The sequence below is a fragment of the Elephas maximus genome, chromosome 23, assembly GCF_024166365.1.
Source record: "Elephas maximus indicus isolate mEleMax1 chromosome 23, mEleMax1 primary haplotype, whole genome shotgun sequence".
Classification (NCBI taxonomy): domain Eukaryota; kingdom Metazoa; phylum Chordata; class Mammalia; order Proboscidea; family Elephantidae; genus Elephas; species Elephas maximus.
This window is the reverse complement of record NC_064841.1, coordinates 3,723,939-3,747,447: the sequence shown is the minus strand read 5'-3', so window position 1 is coordinate 3,747,447 and position 23,509 is coordinate 3,723,939. Positions and strand designations below refer to the sequence as shown.

Sequence of the window (23,509 nt, the reverse complement as noted above, 5' to 3'; positions counted from 1 at the left end):
TCAGAAGCAGGTGTTCATAAATGTTATGAACTATTATTTAGATGTTTTATGTGGCCACAAGAATGGTAGCCTTGAATGGTGAATTATTTGCTGAAAAATACTTGAACAATGAATTTACGCATTCTGCTTTATTGGCACATTGAAGACAGTGAGGGGAGTGCAACTAAACGGCAACATTCAGGATGACTTATTTTCTCTGTGATGCTGACAAGAGGCTCAGTGCCATTACTCAGGGTTGCAGTGTCGCAACCGAGAGCAAAAACCTAGAAGCAGGTGTGCAGTCCTGGTAAGGCACTCACGGTCTCTGAGCTTCAGTTTCCTCATCTGGAAAATGGGGATAATATTATATACTTTACAGTGATATTATGAGAACCCAGTGAGATATCTGTTTGAAGCTCTTAGCTTAGTACTTGGTACATAGTAAGAACTCAGCAATGGTTATTATGATCGTTGTCACTGACGTATCTAACTCCAAAAGTAGATGTTACTGTCCTTTGGGGTCCAGAGAGAGAGAGTGGTTGACAGCTAAATGCAATAAATATGTAGTTTATTTATAAACCATGAACTATAGTGAAGGGGCTCCAGGAACTCAGAAATGTTGGTAAATCAAACAGGAAGTAAGCAGGATTTTTTTTGTGGGTATGGAAAAGATGTTAATGGACTCGTAACATAAGTACTATTAAAACTATTAGATGCTTTTAAATCATATAGTTGATCTAATTTAGAATACTTTTTGTCTCTTTATTAGAAATTAAATATGGGAGACATAATGATTTTGTTAGGGTACTGGGATCAGGGTCATCTCCCTCTCCTTGCTTTTTTTTTTTTTTAAATCCATAGGTAAAGGTTTACATTAACTCATTTATTCATGAAGATTCAGAATTTCCTAATTGTTTCCAGATGGTGTACATTGAGAAGGACATTTCAATATTCATCTCTGTGTTTTTTATACCATTCTGTTATTATTTTGACAGCCTCAGGAGCGTTGTTCAGCCCATAGCCCACCATTGCCATGCAGATAAAACTGTGATACAATTAACACAATGATATCTATCAGGGAATGCAAAGAATGCCTCCCTTTTCAGTATATAATTCTGTCGAATATGTGGTTTCAGCTAAAGTCTAATGAATCTACCCCATTGCACATGACTGCATAAAAGCTGGCCAGAGAAGGTGGAATAGGAGAAGTGAGGAGAGATTGGGGTTAGGAAAGGGACAAAAAAGCAAAAGAAGGCAATTGGTCAGCATCAGCACTCTGTTAAGGAGCAAATCTGCACTGGGAGACATGGTAGTACTTACGACCAGTCTCAGCAGCAGAATGTATTTCAGAATCAAGCTTGCGCCGCAGGTAAAACATTGCCAAGTGCAAGAACCAATGCCAAATCCCAGCACTCTCTCAGTGAGCCCTACGTAGGCCTGTGATTTAAGTTTTTCTTATCCTTTGCTTTTGCAAAATAAATGATTTTGTGAAATGAAGTTAATGGTTTTCTTCTGATATTTAGCCAGATTTTAGAGTGGGACAGAGGGAGAAACAGAAATAAAAGAATCAGAATAGACTAGCAGGGTTGGAGGGCTGCTAATCTGCGGAAAAAACCTGTTGTCTTCCGGTCGATTCCGACTCATAGTGACCCTATAGGACAGCGTAGAACTGCCCCATAAGGTTTCCAAGGAGTGGCTGGTAGATTCACACTGCCAACCTTTTGGTTAGCGGCTGAGCTCTTAACCACTGCACCACTAGGGCTCCGATCTGAGGAAAGCAATGGCTAATTAAATGTGCTTTCCTTTTGTTTTTTAATTTTGTTTTCTTTTTTCTCTAATCTTTTGCTTTTAACCTGTCTTTGTGTTTTCAGTTATGCCTGTTATAAATGGCATTTTTTGGAATATTTGTCCCTGTTGTTCTTCCATGTCAGACTTTGTCCAGCATTTTTAGGTCTTTCTCACCAGCATGACATTCCAAACACAAATCCTTTTTCAACTTAATGAAAAACTAATTCGAATATGAACCAAAAAACTAAGCATATTATGTTTATATCTTTGAGACATTAACTTTAACATAACCTATTTTATAGCTCTTGTTTTCTAATTAGGAAAGTTTATTTTCTTGTAAATGCTACATCATGGACTTTATCAATGATCTTGTTTTCTTTGGCTAGACATTCAGTCTTTTTTTTTTTTTTTAACCAAGGAGACTACAAAAAAAAAATCAAGGAGACTAGATTAGAATTTTCTGTATTTCCTACCCTCTTTTAAAGGAAAAAAAAATTTAGCTACTTGAAGTGAAACAGGAAATCTTTACCAAGTTAGAAGCCAGACATTTAGCACCTCGTTCACACTCTAATTTGGCCTGGTATTTTATGCTAATGTGGGAGAAAAGATTGCAGCTAGAGAGCTTTGGGTTGATAGCAAGAATTATATTTTTTAAAAATGATGTTTCACATAATTATAAGCATTTTTTGTATGCCAGAGAGGAAAACTCATAGCAAACAACAACCATGGCCACCCCTCTGCCTCTTCTCTTTCTTCCAATGGCTTTCTTTTCTTTTATCCAAATCTGAAGTCAGTTTGGAGGCCTTTAGAAGGAGATGAAAAGATTTGCTGTGGAAGTTAGAGAATTAAGAGCTCTGGCAAACACTTGGATTTCTCTCTCAGGAGGAAAGGAGAAGCTTGCCAAATCCCTACCATGCTGAAAAACAGATTAACTGGGGTTGATTCTGAAAACGTTTCATGCCCATGAAAACAAATGTTCGTGAGAATTACCACTTAACTTGTTCCCTCTGTGTCCCCCTGGGTTTTGCAAGAAGAGATTTTTACAAACATAATTTTGGAAAACGTGTAAAGCTAATCTACTTAACTTTTCTGCATACCCATGACATTTGCGGTTTTCAGTTGCTTTTCTCTCTTGGTAATGCCCCTGGTTCCTACTGCAGTCCTTCTGTCCCCACGCCTCAATTCCTGTCGGTTCCTGTCATTCATCAATTTAATCAAGGCAGAATTCAAAGTACAATATGCAAATCCAAGCCCATCTTTTAAAATGGTATATGATGAAATAATCAGAGGTCTCAATCTAGAGCAAAGTACTGCTCACTACACATTAGTAGCAGGGTGAGAGTGGAGGCCTTCAGTCAGGCTTCCATAATCATCGTCCCATTGCTGTTGAGTCAATTTTGACTCATGACGATCCTATAGGACAGAGTAGAGCTGCCCCGTACAGTTTCAAGGAGCCGCTGGTGGATTTGAACTGCTAACCTTTTGGTTAGCAGACAAGCTCTTAACCGGTGCACCACCAAGGCTCCTCCAGTCAAGTTGCATGGGCTCAAGTCCCAGCTCAGTCACTTATTTACTGGTTGTGTGGCCTTATTCAGTCAGCTTGCTTACCTCTCTGTCTCTCCGTACCCTCATCTGTCAGGTGGGGCTGGGAGTGGATCTAGCTCACAGGGGTATTGTGATGTTTAATATGATTACTTGTGTAAATTATTAGGCTGTGTCTGAAGTCAGTCTATTTTGAGATAGAGAAAAGTGAGCAGAGAGATGTGGGGACCTCATACCACCAAGAAAGCAGCATGGGGAGCAGAGTGCACCCTTTGGATCTGAGGTCCTTGTGCTGAGAAGTTCGTAGACCAGAGGAAGATTGATGACAAGGACCTTCCTCCAGAGCTGACAGAGAGAGAAAACCTTCCCCTGGAGCTGATGTTCTAAATTCGGACTTCTAACTTCCTATGCTGTGAGAGAATAAACTTCTGCTTGAGAAAGACATCCTCTTGTGGTATTTCTGTTGTAGCAGCACTAGATAACTAAGACAGCTGGATAACAAGGTCATTGATAAGTGAGAGGAAGTTATAATGCTGCCACTGAGGGTAGATAACGGATGTTATCCATCAGTGACAGTATTTATAAGAATTACAGATGAGACAAGATTCTGAAGGAGAGGGCTCAAGGGGAGGACAGACTGATGGGTGGGAGGGTTAGAGGAGGTCTCAGTGACACAAATATTCCTCCCTCCAAGTCTTGGTGGAGTTTCACGGGTACTTTCTGGTAGAATAATCTTGTAAAATGCAAATCTGATTCCCGCCTTAAATTCTCCGGGGGCCCTATAGCCCCCCGCCCCCGCAGGAAAAACCAAACGTGTTGTCATTGAGTCGATTCCAACTCACGGCAACGCTCTAGGGCAGGGTGGAACTGCTCCCTAGGGCTTCCAAGGAGTGGCTAGTGGATTCGAACTGCCGGCCTTTTGGTTATCAGTTGAGCTCTTAAACACTGCACCGCCAGGGCTTCTATACCACGGGGCCCCCTAGACTGAGGAAGAAGTTCTGATTCCTTAACATGACACACGTGATCTCCAGTTGTTTTCTTTTCTGGTTACTCCATAAAAATCACTAGGAATTAACTAGAATGTGCCATCCTCTCCCAAGCTTCTGTGCTCCGGCTGATGCTCTTCTGGAATCCCTTGGTTGTTATGCTTGCCCTCCTCTGCTTCACTAACCCTAAGTCATCATTTACCGTTCAGCTTCCTTGACTGAACACCCCTTGCCGTCCTAAAATCCTGTGCATGCCTGCTGCTAGAGTGCTTACCTTTAGTGCCAGTTGACTGACGGGCCAGTCTTCTGCATTAACTGAAGTTGTTTAAAAATGAATAAATGCATAACTCAGATGAAATTCTGAGTAGGAAGAAATATGGTTAATACTTAGCGTGGTTTGATGGTCAGCTTGTTTGAAGTGCCGCAGCCCTACTAATGATAGCCTCTTGTTTGCAATTAAGGAGCCATCCAAAACATGTCAGGAGATCTTCCTTAGGGGGCTTCTGTTTCTCAATAGAGCCCTTTGTAGAGTACTGGAGCCTTGTAAGGTCAGGATGTATAGAAGAATGTCTGTTCTTGAGGGGCTCTGGAATTCGAATTATGCATCTACTGTCAAGAGAGGTTTCAGGTCCTATATTTTTGAGAGTGGAAAAATCCAAGACCCTTGTAGAGGAATCTGGCACCAGGGGGACCCTCTCTGGCCATGATTTTTATCTGTGGCTGTTGAAGTCCATGGTGTGGGCTACTTGCAGGTAGCAGATAGGCAGGACTCTGAATTTGGCTGTGTGGGGAGTAGTTATGGGTATAAGAAAACTCTATTCACTAGCTCCCTTGACGTGTCTTTTGTATTGGCCTTACTGGTCTTTTACAAGGGAAATATTATCATTCAGTTCACTGAGAATGATAGGACAACATCTTTTGTGGTGATACCGTCAGTGTTCTCCTATAATCAAAGACACTCTCTAGGACTGGGGCAGAAGACTGGTTCTGGGTAGTGAAAGCACCCAACCTCCCCATCCCACTTAGGAACACAACGGGGCAGATGGACCTGCCCAAAGAGTCTTGGGAGTCTAAAACAACCGGGAAAGGAAGGGCTTAGAGTCAGAAGTGAAGGGTGAGGAATTGGAAACCAGTTTGCTCATCCAAAAAGATTGGAGGACAGAGCCTGGAACAATTCTCCGAAGCAGCAGTGTGTAGGAGAAGGAAGTCTTTGATGGAGCAGATTCTGTCCCGGACAGGAGTGACCTCTGAACAGGGCAGCTCATGTGGACAGATAAGGCTTCTTCAGGACTAACTAGGAAAAGGATATTATTCCCCATTCTCGTTGGAAGTACCTGCTGTCTGCCTTTTGCTGATGTTTTGTAATACGTATTGAAATGAGCAACACTTAAGTAAAAGTTATCACCTAGAATGATTATTCACTTAACACTAAAAATAGAGCATTCCTTCTCAAAGTGTGTTCCAAGAGATTCCTAAGAAATACCACTGAAAAAGTATTATACGGTCAAATTTCAAGTTTGGAAAATATTCCTCATCTGTCTTCTCTTGGTGATTCACTTTACATGTTAGCATAGTAAAAGCTCTAAGAAGTTTCATAATAAACTTGTTATTTCCAATCCTAGTTTGCTGTGAAGCTTTTTATTGCGGTGCAGTGGGGTTCTTATTGTGGAAAATACTTTGACAACACTAAAATGAGGGTAAAAAGTTAACAAAATATTTAATATGGCAAAGACTGCTAAAAACTTGGCAAATTCCTTTGATTGGAACCAAAAGAAGATCGAGAATCTGAAGTTATGATTCCCCAAAAGGTTTAAATGAAAAGCGCCTGTGAAGTGTGTTTTGTAGGGCCTTTTGCATAGATGGTGCTGGATCATTTGTGGCTGCCATTGTTACCATTTTTGTTGTTGAGTAGGCTGGAGAGGAGAAGGGGATGAACAAGGCTTGTCCTTGCAGCTGTGGGGGAGACAAGTTGCTGTCGGTGGGAGAGGTTGCAGCTAATTCCTCAGCTAAGGAACCAGGGCACTTTGGGAGCAACAGTCACAGTTTCTTCTTGCTTTGAAGTTTTAGTATGTTGGAAATTATAAATAAAATATTTTCCTATGAGTTTGCCAAAAATAAAAATAAAAAATACACACACACACACACACACACACACACACGTGTATCTACTTTTTAATTATAAAAAAATAAAAAATTTATTCTAAAGAATTCCTCAAGTGGCTGGCAGGCAGCCACCCTTCGTAATTTCCAGAGAAAAAATATCTGGAGTAGCCAAAGGCCCGTTCGGATGGGCTGTCAATGGATTATGAAGCCATCCTGGGCTCCAGCAAGTGAAGTCTGGAGTTAGGCTGTGCAGCGGCGTCCGGAACAGTGAGCCAAGCGGGCTGGGTGGGAAGGCCAGCAACCTGAAACACGGCGCAGCTGCTCCCGAAGGTTGCTCTGTGGGAATGTGGGCCTGCTGTTTCTGAGCCACCACCTGAGTTTTAAAGAGAACCAGGGAATTTGAATCTGTATGTGAAAGCTCTCAAATTTTAAAGGTTGGGTGCCTCATTAAAATACACGCACGCACATGCATACACACACACTCTCTGTCGGTGAACACGTCCAGGGACCAGTTTGTGCCTTCTGAATTAGGCAGACTGCACACAGCAGACTCCAGACAAGTCTTCATTCCAGCTCAGCGTGGAGCTCCGTTTATCACCGGACACTTTGCAAAGACACTAGTGTAACGATGTACCTACCCAGCACTGTAACTATGGGGGTCTTTGTGCACCTTGTAAGAATTCACTTGAAATTAACTGGAAACCACAGTACCATTTTCTGGTGGTCTAGAAAAGTCATATACTTTCCAATGACATTGCTAGTAGATATGAAACTCTCTGTGTAAAGTTACAGGATTTGGGTTAGGAAATAGTTAAACATTGGTAGCAGGAAAACCTGCCAAAGGTAGTAAAAAGTTTTCTTACTGTATACAAGAGTATTTTGACAATTATATTTCTGTGTGATTTAATAATTTGTAGCTAAAGAGTATTTGATAACTTCTCTTCAGAATACGGTAGTCAGTAATTTGGATTTTGAATAAACCTTACATTTCTTTTCTGTTTCTCTTTGAGCCAGGAAATAAAAAGCATGTAATATCTCATGTGTCTACCAAGACCGCAGGACACAGTTGATCCTTCTTAGTCACTTTTCTCCTTCAGTCCATCTTGTAGAACTGTGTGACCGCAGGGCACAGTTGATCCTCCTTAGTCACTTTTCTCCTTCAGTCCATCTTGTAGAACTGTGTGAATGCAGGACACGGTTGATCCTCCTTAGTCACTTTTCTCCTTCAGTCCGTCTTGTAGGACTGTGTGACTGCAGGGCACAGTTGATCCTTCTTAGTCACTTTTCTCCTTCAGTCCGTCTTGTAGAACTGTGTGACCGCAGGGCACAGTTGATTCTCCTTAGTCACTTTTCTCCTTCAGTCCGTCTTGTAGAACTGTGTGGACTGTTTGTGAGCTTTTTGTCTCATCTTTGCTGCGTTGATATTAGCTAAGAATACATGTATAGAGCAACTTAAAAAAATATGCAATATCCTGTTGGAATGATTCTTTTATTCTTTGTCATGTTTAAACGTCACTGCTATGTTAGTGGAACTCTTTGAAGGATCTTTGGTTTTGAAGTAGTTATAATAACCTACATTTTTTTCTTGATTATTAAATATTTTGAGGAGAAAATATAAGTCTTTCTGGTGAATTTTCTTTTCTTCCCCCTATTATCCTCTAAACAACCTTCCCTCCCCCTTGCCTGCTTTCAGCTGCGGCTATGATGCAAGCAGGGACTTATCTAATCAGAAGGTTCTTCAGACTTTTCAGGGTGTACAAAGGAACAGCTGGCTCCGGTCCTCTGCCTCTTCTCATCTGCCTTCCCGTTATCATCTTTATCACAGTGTAGCATAGCCATCCTTTTTCACTCACTCCTATACCTGCCTATGAGCCAGGTGGGGACAGGCACCGTTCCTTTATTTCTGAATCCTTAATGGTACCTAGAATGGTATCAGGTACATGCAAAAAAACGAACCAAATGCGCTGCCATTGAGCTGATCCCAACTCATAGCCACCCTGTAGGACGAAGCAGAACTGCCCCACAGGGTTTCCAAAGCCATAAATCTTTACCAGAACAGACTACTACGTCTTTCTCCCATGTAGCAGCTTGTGGGTTCAAACCACTAACCTTCTGATTAACAGCCAATTGCTTTAACCGCTACACCACCAGGGCTCCTTATCAGGTACATAGTGGGTATGAAAAGCGTATGTTTTTATTCTTTTTCTCTCTAGCGTAATTACAGTTTTGTCAGAAGATTAAAAAAAGGTACTCGAACTGTTTCTTTTCCCTTTATTGAACCAAGGGTACTTTGCTTCAAACCCAAAAGTGCAAAGAAAAGGAAATCTCAAATTCTAAGGATTCTCTGAACATCTTATGGTTCTCTACAGAACTTTCCAGAAGCTTCCATATAGCTCTCTTGATCCTTTCCAGAGAAAAACAGCCATATAGACAGACCAGTGTTTAAAACCACAACGTAATCTAGTGATATTTTGGGATGCATTAGTAAATGGGCTTCTGTATTGTGTTTCTAATGTACTCATTTTCTTCATTGTTTCAAACATGAATTTATAAATTATTTACTCACTGGCCTATTTATTATCTACTCCTCAACAAAAATTAAGTCCGTTATTACCGTTGTGCACATTATGGAATATTTAGAAAGTAGAAAATAGATAAAAAAAGGTTGCCCTTAATATCATTTCCTAAGATAACTGATACAAACTTTTTGGAGTTCTTTTAAAATGTGTTCATTACATAAAGAACCTCAAAATCACATTAAAAAAAAAAACATGTATTTCAATGAGAAAAAGAGATTTAGAGGCTGAGATTTCACAATCAAAATAATGCATTTTTTCCTTTAGGAATTTTAATAAAAGTTCTTTATAACCTGGTATTGATATTTTGTTATTGCATGGCAAAGATAATAAATACATGGATTGATTCAGAGAGCACTTAGACAAAAGCACTGGATTTTAGACATGGGAATGACTTGTCCAGGGTCAAAAAGCTCAGAGTTTGACTACATAGTCTTGTAGCTCTAAAGGTTTCTGGAATTGAAACAATCAAACATGTACCTAAATATCACTGAGGACATCCTGAACAGTATGTAGGACTGTACTAAAATTGGGTTTCCAGCAGGGCTTCAAACCACTTCTGCCGCCTTCAGTCATGGCTGATGAAATGAAATCCAAACAGACCCAAATTTTTAAAATGTGGTGAACCGGAATGATAAGTGGAACAGGAAGAATTACTGGTCAAAGCCCTGTAGAAAGTAATCTCCCTCTTAGAAAACAAGGGCAACGTGCACACTGCCTGGCAACCAAATCTCCTGACCCGCAGAGTCAGAAACAGTGGTGCCCTGCTTAAAGATGGCGGCCGACCCCACCACTTTGAACGTGTGTTTCTCTTCCCAGTCTTGCCAGTAATCCAGTCTTCCGCATCAGGGCTCCTGAAAGGGCTCACTACACCTCTTCCAAGTCTCCCATTCCAGGAATTTGACTCGGAATTTTTCCTGTTTTACTTATTGTTCTGCTTCACCCAAATTTTAAAAAATTCGGGTCTGTTCCAGTTTCACTCTATTGGCCTAGACTGAACTGGTTTGAAGCCCTGATCTCTAGAAACTGCTGTATATACATTGTGCAACCACCAACAGTGAAGAAAGGAGGCAAGGACAGCTGAACATCCAGCCCCATAAACAGGGTAGCTGTGTGTTCTTATATTTGGAGAATAGCAGCTTATTTTCCTCCACTCAAGATGCTATTTCTTGGTTATTGTTGTTGTCTGAAGTCAGGTTGGCCCCCAACTCATAGTGACCACATGTATTGCAGAGTAGAATTCCTCCATGGGGCTTTCTTGGCTGTAATCTTTATGGAAGCAATTCACCAGGCCTGTCTTCTCAGAGCAGCTGGGTGGATTCAAACTACCTACCTTTGGGTTAGCATCTGATCACAAACTGCTTGCACTACCCAGATTCACTAATTGCAGCCCAAAGAATGCAAATTGTGTTCCCTGTTAACCTACTGAGGAAACCCTGGTGGAGTAGTGGTTAAGAACTAGGGCTGCTAACCAAAATGTCGGCAGTTTGAATCCACCAGGAGCTCCTTGGAAACCCTACGTGGCAGTTCTACTCTGTCCTATAGGGTCACTACGAGTCAGAATCAACTAGAGGGCGATGGGTTTGGTTTTGTTTTTTTTAATCTTTATAGGAGCAGACTGCCACATCTTTCTCCCATGGAGCAGCTGGTGGGTTCGAAATGCCAGCCTTTCAGTTGGCAGCTGAGGGCTTAACCACTGTGCCACCAAGGTCCCTTCTTGTACCCAACCAAAACCAAACCCGTTGCCATTGAGTTGATTCTGACTCATAGCGACACTATAGCACAGAGTAGAACTGCCCCATAGGGTTTGTAAGGAGTGGCTGATGGATTCAAACTGCCAACCTTTTGGTTAGCAGCCAAGTTCTTAACTACTGAGTCACCAGAACGCCCTTTGTCTTGTACCAAACTCGTTGCCGTTGAGTCGACTCCAATTCATAGCAACCCTATAGGACAGAGTAGAACTGCCCCACAGAGTTTCTGATGAACACCTGGTGAATTTGAACTATTGACTTTTGGGTTAGCAGCCATAGCTCTTACCCACTAAGCCACCACGGTTTCCTTGTCTTGTACCAGACCCTTCTAAATCATTCCTAATACAGAAGTGCTTTCTGTATGGGGTTGGTGTGTGTTTGCTTTTTGCTAAACATTGTATCTATAACATGAAAATGAATTCTTCATAGATCTCAGGTCCCCTTGACAATCTGGAGAAATTGTACACAAGCACAAAAGCACAGTTTCTGTGTGTTTTCTGAAGGTTCACAGTCAAGCTTAAGAGTATCATATTTAGTCAAAGGAGAGTTTATTATTTAATAGACTAAATACCTACATGTTAAGTGGACCAGGGGAAAATAAGTAAATAATCAAAGACTGAATAAATCTCAATGAGATTTCAGACAGTTAGTTAAAAACGATATTGATTCAGTCCAATGCAAGGTACTTTCTCCAGTACCTTGTTGGGAGGAGGAGGTGGGGAGAGACACAGTCCAAAGAGGGGTGATGGGAGAGGGAGATAATAAATATGAATGGATATCAAGTGTGGTATGAAAGTCAAGTCTTGTTATTTTTAGAATTGAGAGATCCCCCCCCCCACTTTAACTCAACATGGCAGTCATCCTTCTGATGGACTCAAACTATTAAAGAGTGTGTTTATTAGTAAGTGGGATAATGACTCTTTGGGATAAATTAAAACTACCTTAACAAAAGGATATATATTTTATTAACTAAGAACTTTTGTAGGAAGTTATAAATAGATGTTGCACTAATTTTCTAAATGTAAGCAATAAATAAGGAGGACCAAAGAAGAATTCATGCATTTGAATTATGGTGTTGGTGAAGAATATTGAATATACCATGGACTACCAGGAGAATGAACAAACCTGTCTTGGAAGAAGTACAGTCAGAATGCGCCTTAGAAACAAGGATGGCAAGACTTTGTCTCACGTACTTTGGACAGGTTGTCAGGAGGGACCTGTTCTTAGAGAAGGACATCATGCTTGGTAAAGCAGAGGGTCAGAGAAAAAGAGGAAGACCCTCACTGAGATGGATTGACAGGGGCTGCAACGATGGGCTCAAAGATAACAATTGTGAGGATGGCGTGGGACCACACAGTGTTGCGTTCTGTTGTACGTAGTGTTGCTATGAATCAGAACTGACTTGATGGCACCTAACAAAAATGAGCAATAGAATGCCACTCAAGAGAAGATTGTGTATTTGTATTCACAAATGATCGTGTTTTAAATATTGCTTCTGTTCTATACACTTGCATATTAATGACATTTCTGGTCCTGTGCATACTTCTGCAACGTTTTTGAAGTTGCTTTAGCTCCTAATAATAGCTAAAGTGGTCTGGTTTCTGCTTCTACGATTTCACAAAGTGCCTATGATTTTTTTTTTTTTCTACAAAATAAGTGCATTTTTTAGTTTTATTGAATCCTCCTAAGTAATTATCTACCTATATACTTGGGTTCCCCACTGCCATTCCCTACTTTCTTGAAAGGTAATTTAATGTTCTGGATGCATTTTTAAAGGTAGTGGTTAATCCCAAAGGACCCGTTACAGAAACCAGTTCTTTTTTTTTTAATCTTGAGAGTTTATTTCTCTCTCACATGAAATCCAGAGGTAGTTAGCCCAGAGGTGGTTTGGTGGCTCGAAGTTTATCAGGGGCAGATGCTCCTCCTTTCTTACCGTTCACCCATTCTTAGCACATTGCCTCACAGTCCAGGATGGCTGCTTGAACTCCAGCCATGATGTCTACATTCCAGACAGCAGAGTGGAGGCTGGAAGAGGAGGGAAGAGCAAAAGGGAGAGCCCCAGCAGCCTAGCCTCCTATTTAGGAGCCTTCCAGCCCTCCATCCAGTACCTTCCTCTTACATCTCATTGGCCAGAGCTCGTTCACACAGTCACACCTAGTTGCTGCTTATTCTTCGCTGCAAATAGAAGGAAAAAAGGGGTGGATGATCCTACTGCTGTGCCTGCCCTGCTGCCCCACAGTCCGTGACTCCTTCGCCAGCCACTCGGCTTTGGGCTGTCCACACTGCTGGCAAAAGTAACACAATTGTGCTGACAGGCCACTCTGCAGACTCATGACTTCCAGCTCAACTGAGCCCCAATTTCTGGAGTCCCTTTTCCCCTCATTGCCAGTATTCCAAGGATTCAATCACTTTCCTGAAACTCTTTCTGCAATACTCTTCCACTCCTTGCTCTTGGCAGTATGTCTTGCCTCTACCGGCCCTCATCTGCCTTTTTTCTTTCTTTCTTTTTTTGAATTGTGCTTTAGGTGAAAGTTTACAGAGCAAATTAGTTTCTCGTTAAATAATTAATCCACAGATTGTTTTGTGACACTGGTTGCTAACCCTGCGGTGTGTCAGCACTCTTCCCTTCTCCACCCCGGGTTCCCTGTTTCCATTCCTCCGGTTTTCCTGTCCCTTCCTGCCTTCTCATTTTTGCTTTTGGGCTGGTGTGCCCATTTAGTGTCGTATACGTGGTTGAATTACTCATATTATTGTTTGTTTTATAGGCTTGTCTAATCTTTGGCTTAAGGGAGAATTTCAGGAGTGACTTTAGTACTGAGCTAACAGGATATCTGGGGCCATATTCTCGAGGTCTCTCTAGTCTTTGTCAGACCAGTAAGTCTGGTCTTTTTTGTGTGAGTTTGAATATTGTTCTACATTTTTTTTCCTGCTCTTTCTGGGACCCTCTACTATAATTCCTATCAGGGCCATCAGTGGTGATAGGCATTGTGCTGGACTCAGTCTGGTGGAGGCTGTGGTAGTTGTGGTTCATTAGTCCTTTGGACTAATCTTTCCCTTGTCTTTGGTTTTCTTCATTTTCCTTTGCTCTAGACAGATTGGGACCAGTAGATTTGTCTTAGATGGCCACTCACAAGCTTTTGAGACCCCAGACGCTACTCACCAAAGTAGGATGTAGAACATTTTCTTTACAAACTATGTCATGCCAGTTGAGCTAGATGTCCCCTGAGACCATGGTCCCCAACCCTCAGCCTGATGACTCAGTCCCTCAGGGAGTTTGGAGGTGTCTATGAAGCTTTTATGAGATACCAGTTCTTCATAATTGGCAGTTGTGTGCCAATTTCTGGAATCCCTTTTCCCCAAAATTCCTGAAGTCTCTCTTGTTTTGATTAATTTTTGTCGCAGTCTTTATTTTCCTCTTAATATTTGGATGGCTTTGCCTGTCAGACCTCAGTGAGATGTAATTTTGAAAATCACCCACTTCATTTTTTCAGACCCCATACTTCCACCTGTCACCTCAGATTGCTGCAAACCAGTGTGAGGGAAAGCCTAAAAACACACAAATCCTTAGAACCAGGAGCTTGGCAAAAAGCACAGACTGCATGTGGTGAGAGCCCCAAAATGCAACCAGCTTTCTTGTTGTGTTTTCCTAAGTGATGATCAAAGAGTAGAGAGAAATTAAAGGAGTTTTAAAGTATTTTCCTTCAGAGTGTTTTCATTATGAATAATGTTAATAATAATAATTAAGAAGAAGAATGTTTGCATTAAGAAAGGACCACAGTGCTCCCCCTCGTTTGTTTTACCACTCACTGATCCTCACAGAATCCATTGTAACCAAGTTGGCTGAGAGAAAAACTGGGACTAGATCAGAGTAATGAATACGCATGTGCTTGTGGATGCTTTGGCTGGAGGGCTCCGGTACCAGTCATCTCACTCCCCGTACAGGACCCCATCGGCCAGAACATGGCGTTATTTCCCGCTCTTTGCAGGAACACCCTCTGATTAGACAACGGCGTGTCCTCACATCAACAGAGCGTTCAAATTCTCTGCAGGATTACGACTGCCAGGGAAAACTGTCTGCCTGCACGGTACAGACTGTATTGTAATATCTGGTGAATTGCTTATTTCAGAAAGTTGATATACACAGTAAAAGCGAACATTAGTGCCTTTCCAGGCATGTCACTTTTAACTCTATCGGTTGAATTTGAAAGAAGTGAGATGGAACTGGCACAGCCAGCCCTGAGTGAACTTCAGTGACCTAGGTTCTTAGAGCTCAGCAGAAACCTGGCCCATTGTCCTTCAAGTGCCTCACTCTTAAATATGAATAGATAACAAAAGATCACCAGACTTTTGACAGAAACCTCACATGTGACAGACAAAAAGCAAGACAAAACAAAAGTAAACCCCAAGGAAACAGAAGGAATTCAGTGAGCTAGGGGACACTTTACCGCTATAATTGACATCCTCAAAAAAAATAAGAGAAGAAATTGTGTCCACGAAACAAGAACAAGGGGTAATGAAGAGGACCTTTTGGAGAATAAGAAATAATTCTTGGTAATTAAAACATGATAGCAGAAAGTAAAAGTTTAATAGGCAGGTTGGAAGATAAAGAAAATGGAGCAAAATGTCAAAAGTTGGAAATTGGAGAGAAAAGGTGAAAAAAAAATTAGAGGCTTAGTTCAGGAGGTCTCACATCCAAAATAATAGAAAGATGTTGCAGAAAGAAAAGAGAGAAAATGAAGGGGAAGGAGTCATTCTCCCTGTGGGAAAATTTCTAAAGCTAAAGAACATCCATTTCCAGAGGAAGGACTCAGCAAGAGCCCAGCACAGAAAATGACAAAAGACTCACAAGACGACGTATCATGATCAAATTTAAGAACACCAAGTGGGAAAAGAAAATTCTTAAAGCTTCTAAAGAGGGAGGAAAAACCTACCATGAATCACACAAAGAAACGGGAATCCGAGTGTCATTGGACTCCCCAAAAGCAGTACTGGAAGCTAAAAGAGAGTGGAACAGAGTCCTAATTTTCTGATGAAGGGTATTTTTGTCATCTATGATTATATTTCCAGCCAGACTCAGTTCGAGGTAAAATAAAGACATTTTCAGACAATCAAGGTCTCAAATTTACCTCCCATGCACCGAAAGCAGCTGGAGGATTTCCTCCCGCAAAAGGAGGTAAACCAAGAAAGAGGAAGATTTCAGAAACAGGAGACAGGAGATCTGACATAAAAGAGAGGTGAGAGCAATTCCTGAAATGATAGAGAAAGGAAGTCCCAGACTAACAGCTGTGAAGCCAAACTAGAGCAGTGGACTGGAGAGTTCTAGAAAGGCTGCTCCTGGAAAGAAATGATCTGAAAAGATTATCTGCTGTGTCTGAAGGCACCGAGAGAAGAATCACAGCTCTGTCAGACTCGGAGGAAGAGCCAGTGGTAGGTACACAAGAAACCAAGAAAAAGGAAAAGGAGACAGTTTTTATTCTAGGGATAACAAAAGTTGTACAAGAAATGTAATCATGCGTAGCGTGTGACTCGCCAGTGGAGAATAACGTAATACTGAAAGTAACTTAATAGAAAGGATAGATTTAACTATATGGGGTGGACAAGGGGAGGAAAGGTGTGTATGTGAGTGTGTGTCCGAGTGAGCAGGTGGGTATGGAAGAGTAAATGCTTATTTGGAAGTTGTGGCAGAGACTGCTAGCTGCCTACCCCAGTAACCATTCTCCCTTATGCCTTACTGAAAAAAAAACCAAACCCGTTGCCGTCCAGTCGATTCCGATTCATAGCGACCCTATAAGACAGAGTAGAACTGCCCCATATGGTTTCCAAGGAGCGCCTGGTGGAGTTGAACTGCCGACCTTTTGATTAGCAGCCATAGCTCTTAACCACTACACCACCAGGGTTTCCCCTTATGCCGTAGTAACACCAAAAACCAAAACTAAACCCATTATTACCAAACCCATTATTATGGAGTGGATTCCGACACATAGAGGGCTTCCCCTTATACTTTAGTAACACCAAAAAACCCAAACCAAACCCATTATCAACGAGTCGATTCCAACACATAGTGACCCTATAGGACAGAGTAGAACCGCCCCACAGGGTTTCCAAGAAGGGGCTGGTGGATCCAAAATCCGACCTTTTGGTTAGCAGCCGAGCTCTTAACCACTGCGCCAAGGGGCTAATAGTCCCAGTTAGAGGACTGCATTTCCCAGCTTCACTTGCAGCTGGATGTGGTCATGTGTCTCAGTTCAGCAGAGAGTATTCAGTGGTGCTTCCAGGAGATCTCCTTAAATGGACGGAGTGAGCCGTTATTTTCCTCCTGTTGCTGGTCTGGAATGGGAAGATAATGATGGTGCTTCACTTCTCCCGCCATCACCGACCATGAGAATAAAGGACACACCAAATCTGGCAGATCAAAGAGTTGGCAGTAATCTGGGCCCTGATGACATTATAGAGCCATCACATCAACAGTAGACTGGCAACCAATGCATTTGTTTTGTGTGAAGGAATGTACCCTTGTGTATTTAAGCCATCACACTCAGGCCTCAGTTATATATAGCTGAACCAGATCTTAACTGATTTGGAATTCACTAGATAATATCTAAAATGAAATACTAAAAAAGTAGAAGTATGAGCATATTATTTAGTAGTATGGAGTTAAATATCAGAAGCAGCAAGTAAAAAAAAAATGGAAGTAGTTGCCTTTGGCAGCGAGAATTGGGGTATAGACAAATGATGACTGTTTTTTTCTTATAAACCTTTGGGTAATATTTGACATTTTAAATTATGTACATTTATTGATTTAATAAAAATTGATAGTTGTTTAAAAAAAATTTTTTTAGTCACATTTTAATACTTCATGTAAGAATAACTGCTCGTTGTAAAAATTCAAACAAGACAAAAGAATATAGAGTCAAAAGTTATGTATCCTTTCCACACTCTCTGCCTTTTCCCCGCCCATCAATTCCACTCTTCTCCCCAGAGACGATGGCTGTTGGGACTGTGCCCATACTTTTTCTATAGATTCATACAGCATATATAAAGGTGCTTAGTTTTCCTACTCTACTTATTATAAGTGTATTTAAATTTTAAACTAAAAATAAGCTCTCATGAGGGGATATTTAGTTTTGTAATGGATGTTGCTTGTATTTTTAGAATTCAAGATGTAAGCATGCAGCTAAAAAGACAGCAAGATGAATTTAAGAAGGTACAGGAAGAATTGAATCATTTGCAGCAAGAGTTAAAAGTTAAACATAGACAGTCACAGATCTTCAGGTAAGGTAATCTTTAAAGAGTTGAAAATTATAAAGATTAAAAAGATGCATTTACTGTTAACTTTATAAACATTCGATGAATTTTAGTAATATGGTTTCTATATCCTGTGTGGTTGAGAAAAATGGAAAAAGCCTCTTTAAAAAAAATTATCTCAGCTGAATAGTTTTACTAATAAAATTTAAATCAGGAAAACACTGTTCTTACTTTGCAGTGACATTTAGAATGAAAGCACAGTAGCTAAGCTGTTTTTTCTCGACGGGTATTTCTTAACGTATTTGATAGCCTGAGTGATATTCCAGTGGCACGGAAAATAATAGAATGGGGAAAATTTCTAAAGGATCGTAATAGACTCCCTAAATTTAGAAATGTCCAACATAAAGAAAGGATGTTAATCCTGCTTTTCTATAATCTTTGGAGGGTTTATAATATGTAAAGACAAAATCCAGTGTTCTAAGGAAACTAGGAACTACGTTTTACTTTTCAAAAACCAGAATTGAATATACTAAGAATCTTTATGGGAAGAATGATTCCTTTTGGAATTGAGTAACTGTTAGCTCTCAGAAAAGGGAAATAAGTGAAATGACCATTGCTAGACACAGGTTCAGGATGATTCAGAATCACTGAAAAAATATCCGGATAAATATTTTGAATGTTAGGATTTTTTATCTGCTAGTTATTACCGGAAATAGTGTCTGATAAAAATAGTTCTCTGGGCTAGTAATTTTTTTACATGCTGTCTGGTGATAATCTGCTGACCATCTATGTTTTATGAATGGCTTGCACTTATCTGATGCTCAATAAATTATTTTTGAATGAATGAAATCTACTCACAAACTAGATGATTGTTTTTGTTGTCAGAAGTTCCTTCTGCCCATTCCCAGAAATCTGGTATCAAACCAGCAAGATAATACCACCCCAGTGACCCCAAAGAGTTAGGACATGGATATTAAATCTTGGCTCCTGCACTAACTTTGACCTGGGTCTGCTAGGGTGGTCCCTTCCGTTTTATTCACCAGTGCCATCAGGGATGGTAGGATTAACTAAATTTTGAAGGTTAAACTGGGACTAGATCAAATAACTATTGCTGCTTCAAGATATCATGAGACTATTATTATATTCTACTTTAAAAAAACTATTAGGGTAGAAGCTTTTAAAATTGTATGTTATTTTGAGAATATAGTTAAAAATGAATAGCCTCCGTTATTTATGTACTTCATTATGGAAATTAAATTTGAACCTTATTCTTTAGGTCTGTAAGGGAAACTTACTAACTTATGTAGTTATTACATTTCTGGAATTTCTTAGTTAAATGGATTTTTACACCGATTGATAAATGTTCATCCCTATAAAGATGTTAGCAATTATTTATTAATAATTTATTGAGGTATATTTTGCTTGTATTATAATGATAAACTACCATATAATTGTTATTGCAAAATCTATTATTATTGTTTTCTAAAGAGGACTAATAAATGCCCAAAGAAATTAGTAATTAAATTTTTAAATTTATGTATGAAAATATATATGAAAGGATGAAAGTTTTATTAGAAAATGTAATAGCATTCCATCCTAGGTATTATTTAATCTCCATGTAAAAAAAGTATCTTGAATTGGAAATGAGAGTCAGAGAAAGAGTAGTAAAAATAATACCTGGAATTTATATAGCATCAAAGTGTTTTTTCAAAGCCAGTCCACACTGTTTGCCTTATCCTAACCTCTCGAGAGCCTTTCCGGAGACTTGGTTATGGAAGTTTTCTGACCTACACTGAACCATTCACTCTACCTGCCGCTTCACAGCCACCCTCTTGCCACATGCTGTGGCCCGAGCAGCTCTAGGAAAAGCTTGGCTGTGGCCACAGTCATGGGTCTCAGTCCCTGCTGCTGCCACAAGCCCCATTATTGGGGCATGACACAACCGCCTCCATTCCTCATTTTGCTCCATGGTTCATTTACACACCATGCACCTCTCAGCTCCCACCCCAGAGCCACAAGGGCCAGATGCTGGGAATCTGCTCAGTAGCTATGCATGTGCAAAATGGAAGTTCAGGGAGTTGACACCCCATGTGGAGCAAAGTCCGGCCAGTGGGAAACAGGAGCTGGCAGGAAAATGCAGTTTCCTTTCCCCTCATTTCTGCTTCCCTGAGATTACACTCTCCAGTAACATGTTAGCACGTGAACTTCAGCCTCTGGCTCTAGGGAATCCACAAAAAAGCAAAAAAAAGAAAAAAAGCTAGAGAGAATGTTATGCTGTACTTCCACATGCTCATCACCCAGCTTTAATTATCAACAAAGAGCCGATTTTGTTTCATCCCTGCTCCCACCCACACTTGCTCCCCCGTTAGGTTTGAAGCAAATCCCATACATCATCATTTCAACTGTAATACTTCAGAATGTACCTCTAAAATATAGGCTTCTTTAAAAAAAAAAAAGAACCCAAGTACATCATCACAATTAGAAATAATTAACTTAGTTTAAAAAAAACAAAACTCATCTAATATCCAGTGAAAGTTGACGCTTCCCTGATTGTCTCAGTTGCTTTGTTGAAATCGGACCCAAACAAGGTGCATTTGGTTGATATGTCAAGTCTCTTTTAAGCTACAGGTTTCTCCACATTCCTTTTGTTGTTGTTGTTGCAATTAATTTGTTGAAGGAACTGGCTCGTTTGCCCTGTAGATTTTTTTACTCTCTAGATTTTGGTAAATGTATCCCTGTAGTGTCGTTTTACACGTTCCTCTGTTCCTTGAATTTTCATTGTATAGGTAGTTGGATCTAAGGGCTTGAATAGGTTTAAGTCCAATTTTTATCGAGAATATTTCCTAGATGGTGCTGTGTACTTCCATCGTGAGGCACAAGATATCCGATTGTCTCTCTTTTTATGCTATGAAAATCCTAACTAACATCAGTGGGACCTGCGGGATCAAGCATTATCATCCCGACCCGCCCATTATAATATTCACCATCAGCGCTTTTCACTTAGTGGTCTCAGTAGCCATTGATGATTATTGTCTAGATCCATAATTTCATTAGGGTTTGAAAAATGTTTTTATTCTAACTTCGTTATTTCTTCTGCATCTGTTGTTGTTGTTAGGTGCCATCGAGTTGGTTCCGAATCATAGTGACCCTATGTACAACGAAGCAAAACACTGCTCGGTCCTGCGTCCTTCTCACAATTTTTGCTATGCTCGAGCCCATTGCTACAGCCACTGCGTCGATCCATCTCGTTGAGAGTCTTCTTCTTTTTCACTGACCCTCTACTTTACCAAGCGTGATGCCCTTCTCTAGGGACTGATCCCTCCTGATAACATGTCCAAAGTAGGTGAGATGATGTCTTGCTATCTTCTCTTACAAGGAGCAATCTGCTGCACTTCTTCCAAGACAAATGTGTTTGTTCTTTGGGCAGTCCATGGTATATTAAGTATTCTTTGCCAGCACCATAATTCAAGGACATCAATCATTCGATCTTTCTTATTCATTGTCTGGCTTTCCCAGGCATATGAACTGAAAATACCATGGCTTGGGTCATTAACTAGAATTCTCTTAAAAAAAAAAAAAAAAGCGCTTGCCCTTATCAGCTATTTGTTTACCCTAAAGTACAGTTGTATATGAAGGGCAAGAGAAATGCTGGACTCTCTCCGTTTATTTACCAGTGTTCAGACTAATGAGTTATTTCCCTAGCATCCTCCAAGCTTGGCTTTTTAAAAATTTTCATTTGTGAACACATGAGTTTAAACATATCTGATGTGTTTCAATCCATTAGAATTGTTATTTAAAAATTTTTTCTTGAGAATATGTACAGGAAACCTACACCAATTAAAAATTTTCTACCTGTACAATTCAGCGGTAATTCTTCGAGTTGTGCAGCCATTCTCACCCTCTTTTTCTGAGTTGTTCGTCCTCTGTTAACATAAAATCACTGACCCCTAAGGCTCCTGTCTGATACTTCAAGTTGCTGTTGTCAGTTTGACCCTATATAGATAGGTCTTAGACGAGCATCATGCTCAAGGTAGGCATTCTTTACTAGTTAAGCTAAACTATTGTTTGGTTTTAAGAAGACTTCAGGGGATATTTTTGGTTTAAGGTTTAAAGATTATCTCAGGGCAATAGTTTCAGGGGTTCGTCTAGCTTCCGTGGCTCCAGGAAGTCTGGAGTCCGTAAGAATTTGAAATTTCGATCTGTATTTTCCCCACTTTTGATGAGGATTCTCCTATAGAATCTTTGATCGATGTGTTCAGTAACAGTAGCTGAGCACTATCGAGTTCTTCTGGTCTCATGGTAAAGGAGGCAGTTGTTCATGGAGGCAATTAGCCACGCATTCCATCTCCTCCTCCTCTTCCTGATTCTCCTTCTTCCTCTGTTGCTTCAGGTGAATAGAGACCAGTTGTTGTGGTTATTTATTCCTTTTGTTGTTAATATCCAGCTAGAGAGAGCCTTCTCAAATTGGCATCTGAATCCTTCCAACAGGACCCTAGTAGTGTTTGATATACTTTCTCATATGACAGTATGTCCACGTTCAGCTTGTACATTTCCTTTGCCAGACCTGAAATTCTCTGGTTCTTTAAATGCGAAATATTTACTTGGAGAGTGTAATTTGGACACTAGAAGTGCTCATTGTTTCTAGATTTGTCATTGCCTTTTCAAGAGCAGATCTAGGAAATAATTTTTAAGAGAAAATATGAGTTTGTGCTAATATTTCCAATTCAAATATAGGATTATAAAATTAAAAAAGTTTTTTTTTAACTTCTTTCATTTTTGTCTGAATCTCCTTTCTCATAAGCTGAAAACCTTGCTGCTACTGATGTTAGCATAATTATTTATTTGCTTCATCATATAATTCATGTATAATATTTTCATGTTAACAATACCAAATTATTACTAAGATATGGCAATAAGTGTGTATTTACTTCTCTTTTAAAAGTTTTGAGTGTTGTCCTCAGACTTCAGAAACAAAAGCTGACTGGACTTAGAATTTTGAAGATAGAAATGGGGTTGCATTTCTTCGTTTTGCAGAGGAGGAAACTGTGACTCAGATGAGTTGTTTTGCCCAAGATCACGAAGCTTAACCAAAGATGGAATTGGAACCAAAACATTACTTTTCTTCTAAACCATGCAAGCAGGAGTTTAGCACTGACATTAAAACAAAAGTTAATCTGATACTTTTGAAGATGTTAATAGTAATAATTACTGTGATGATGGACATGAACTTAAGGATCAAAAGATTTTTTTTTTCTCCTAGCTTTGTAGTATGATCTTGGGGAAGTCATAGGTCCTGCTTCTACTATGACTAAGATAGTTGAGCAAGTTACAGGATATAAGAAAAATATACAAAAATCAATTGTAAGTCTATCTACTAATTGTATTGACCATTTTTGAATGCCTATCATGTATTACGCCCAGTGCTAGGTACTTTCAAATGTTACTTCTATGCCTCAATATAAACATAAAACCAAAAAAAAGCCAAACCCAGTGCCGTCAAGTCAATTCCGACTCATAGCGACCCTATAGGACAGAGTAG

The 23,509-nt window shown here is 40.1% G+C and overlaps 1 protein-coding gene across 6 annotated transcripts in view; it reads left to right on the top strand.

The window, feature by feature from the left end:
• Nucleotides 1-23,509, top strand: part of LEKR1 (leucine, glutamate and lysine rich 1) — a 178,071-nt gene that overhangs the window by 40,303 nt on the left and 114,259 nt on the right. For all 6 annotated transcript variants that reach the window (XM_049867247.1, XM_049867249.1, XM_049867246.1 and 3 more), the window contains one exon: nt 17,878-17,997. In XM_049867247.1, coding sequence (XP_049723204.1) covers nt 17,878-17,997 — 120 coding nt within the window. The remainder of the gene's footprint in view (nt 1-17,877; nt 17,998-23,509) is intronic.